The 2979-nt window shown below is 53.0% G+C and overlaps 1 protein-coding gene across 4 annotated transcripts in view; it reads right to left on the reverse strand.

Annotated features, from left to right (window-relative positions):
* The window catches only part of ARL5C (ARF like GTPase 5C), a 9036-nt gene extending 8851 nt beyond the window's left edge, over positions 1-185 (reverse strand). For 2 of the 4 annotated variants that reach the window (XM_027774747.1, XM_027774748.1), the window contains exon 1: positions 8-157. In XM_027774747.1, coding sequence (XP_027630548.1) covers positions 8-53 — 46 coding nt within the window. In that variant the 5' untranslated portion in view covers positions 54-157. Of the gene's footprint in view, positions 1-7 lie in introns of all 4 variants that reach the window. The other 2 variants (XM_027774749.1, XM_027774750.1) reach the window with 2 other exon arrangements.
* Between the last annotated feature and the right edge of the window lie 2794 nt (positions 186-2979).

Consider the following 2979-nt stretch of genomic DNA (forward strand, 5'->3'; position numbering starts at 1 on the left):
CCCTTGCCCTGTGTCCCGAAAATACTCATCAACTTGGCCATCAGCTGTCCCATGGCACGTCCCCGGGCTGGGCAAGGGCAGGACTCCGCGGTCTCCGGCACCGGAGTCCGCCTGGTGCTGGGAGCCCCGCCCCTGGGGGCGGGCCCGGCAGTTTGGCCTGGGAAGGCCGGGAAGTCCCACCCGTTACCAGGCACAACTAAACTCCCCTGGAACGCTGTCCCTTTGTGGGTGCTATGACCATCACGGTGACAAAGGGGCTGCCTGTCCAGGGTCCTGGAGGTGCAAGGAAGATGGGGCCCAGAGCTCCCACTCTCCCCTGAGAAACTCAAAAAGCGGCAGGGATCTGGACGAACTGCTTCGCCTTCCCCTTTAAATGAAGTGTCACAGCACAGTGCCCAGAGGTCCTCCCTCTGAGAGCCCTGTCTAGGGCGCTAGACTGAAGCAAAACCCCAAGCTACCCACCCTCTGCACCTACCAGTGTGGGACAGACAGGGCTCCCTGACGCCCTCTGAGCCTGAGCCAGGACTGTATTTCCCATCCTCAGGCTCCTCGCTGACTCACTAGGGTGGGTTTGTAGTCCCGCTCCAAACAGGTTCCCCTGGGGAAGGGCAGTGCGGTACTTCCTTTGCCGGTCGTTTGGTGCTGGGCAACTGCTAGGGGTAAATCAGTGCTGCTTCTACAAGTCCGACCGCCAGGGGTGTGGGTCTGAGACAAGGAGGAGCGAGATCCTCCAGCCCAAGACCCTATGGAGGGGTCTCAGATTCTAAGATCCAGCAGAGGAGAATATGGAGAGAACTAGGCCAGGCTGGAGGAAGGGGAGGGAGAGAGAGCAAATTTCCATCTTTGCTTAAACTGGGAAAAAACAGAAAACAAAAAGAGAAGTGGTAAAGGCACTAACTCATGGTGGCAGGAAACCAGCAGCGCCCCTCACACCCCCACCCCACAGATGCAGTATATCCGGCAGCTCCTGTCAACGCCCCACCCACCCCCACCACTGCCCTCGCACAGCCCCAGATTGCTCCTCTCCACTCAGGTAGCTGCCCCTTCGCTGGCCTTCCGGCCTCAGGGCATCCTCACAGCTCCATTAATCCTCCTAAGGCACAGCTCAGGGTCTGTTACTCCCCAGCTCATAAACCTTCAATGATTCCCTGCTGTCCACTGGACTCAGGTCAGTCTCCTCTCCTGACAGTCAAGAGCTTCCATGAGCAGCCCCATTGCGTTTCCAGGTGGAGCTCCCAGGTTCTGCATCCACTGATCCCAGCCTTCACACGCCAGGCTCTTCCTGACTGCCTTTGCTTCTGCAGTTGCTCAACTTGAATGCCCTCCACTGTCTCCGAAAGGAGGCTGCCTGAGACTCTGGCTGCCGTGCCACGAAAGCCACCTGCTTCCCAAGTCCTGGCTTGGTTCTCCAGCCACATGAGTGCCTCTCTACAGTGGGATTCTAGACTGGCAAGTCTGTATCCTCCAATCACTTGTGGCTCTTAGAAGATGGGGTTCAGACCTTGTTCACCCAGATAGGCCCCTCTCCCTGCCTGGTCCAGTGCCTGGCACACAGTGGGAATGTGTGGCTGTGTCTGCACTAACATAGAATGAGCTAAGCTACAGTCCGAGAGATGGTGATTGGAGAATTTAAAAAGCAATTTGAGTGGAACGAGCAGGTGGCTTAGCAGTGAAGGCGCTGGACTCCTACGTGGTTGACCACAGTTTGAGTCCTGGACTCAGTGGCTTGAAACACATACAGGCATGTGTGTGCACTTCCCCAAAATCTCAAGAGGAGAATAGAGGAAAAGGATTATAGCATGACCATCTCCCCAGGGGGTGATTTCTTGATTTCTGTCTCTCTGTGTCTCTGTCTCTCCAGTGAGTGCATGTGCCCTATGGTAAAAATCTCTCAAAAAAAAAAAAAAGAAGAATATGAGCACAAGTTTTAAGAGGACAGAAGAAGGCTGGGATGCTTGTGGGGAAAAGAGAGAGAATAGCTCATTAAATATAGAATTTCATTCCACCCAGCTTGGTGCCCAGAGTTAGGAGGATGGAGAACTGCCTGCCAGAATTAACTACTATCCTTTTCTCTGAGCCCTCGGAGAAAAGGAGCTGGGGCTGGTGCACAGAGGGTGCTGGGGAAGTGGCAGTGTTTTAAGCACTTTTCCATCTGCTTCCTGGGAGAGGGTGGGGAGTGGGGGTGGGGGGAGCTTCTTAGTGCATCCTGTCTTCCTCCCGCCCTCCCAGCCCCAATTGCAGAATTGAAAGTAACACCTTGCAAGCTGGAAGCACATTCAGTAAACAGAACAAGAGAGCCGCCTCCACCATGACTGCCTCCACTGTGAAGTCCAGAGCCTGGCTCCTAAGGGACAGTCATTCATTCATTCATTTGACAAATGTAAGACAGGAAACACCAAGTAGACCACACGGACCCAGTCTGGGTTTTCTTGGAGCTTAATGGTCTGGAGGGGAAAACACACACACACACACACACACACACACACACACACCTCTCTGAGGGACAGCAGGTAGGAAGGCCTGATTTACAAGGGAGGCTAGGCACGCTTCCCCAGAGAAGTTATTATTGGATCTAATGCAAGGCTTTTCCCCAGGATATTGAACTGGGACATGCCCTTGCTTCTGGGCTATGGTCTCAGCTTAGCTACTTTAAAAAAAAAATTATTGTATTGTGTTTTATTTATTATTCGAAGGATCATTATTTTTTGAGAGAGAGAGATTTTTGCTATGGGGCGTGGGCATTCTTTGGAGAGACAAAGAGACACAAAAAGCAAGCAATCACCTCCCAGTGGAGGATGGTCATGCTGCAATCCCTTCTCCTCCATTCTCCTGTTGGGATCTTGGGCACGCACAAGCGCCCAACGTGAGTTTCAAACCATGGTCAGCCATGTGGAAGTCCAGCACCTCAACCACTATGCCACCTGCTGGCCTCTTATTATTCTTTTTTTTTTTTTTTATTTTACCAAGCTGCAGCAGAAC

Source organism: Tupaia chinensis, unplaced genomic scaffold (genome assembly GCF_000334495.1).
Source record: "Tupaia chinensis unplaced genomic scaffold, TupChi_1.0 Scaffold000477_1, whole genome shotgun sequence".
Classification (NCBI taxonomy): domain Eukaryota; kingdom Metazoa; phylum Chordata; class Mammalia; order Scandentia; family Tupaiidae; genus Tupaia; species Tupaia belangeri.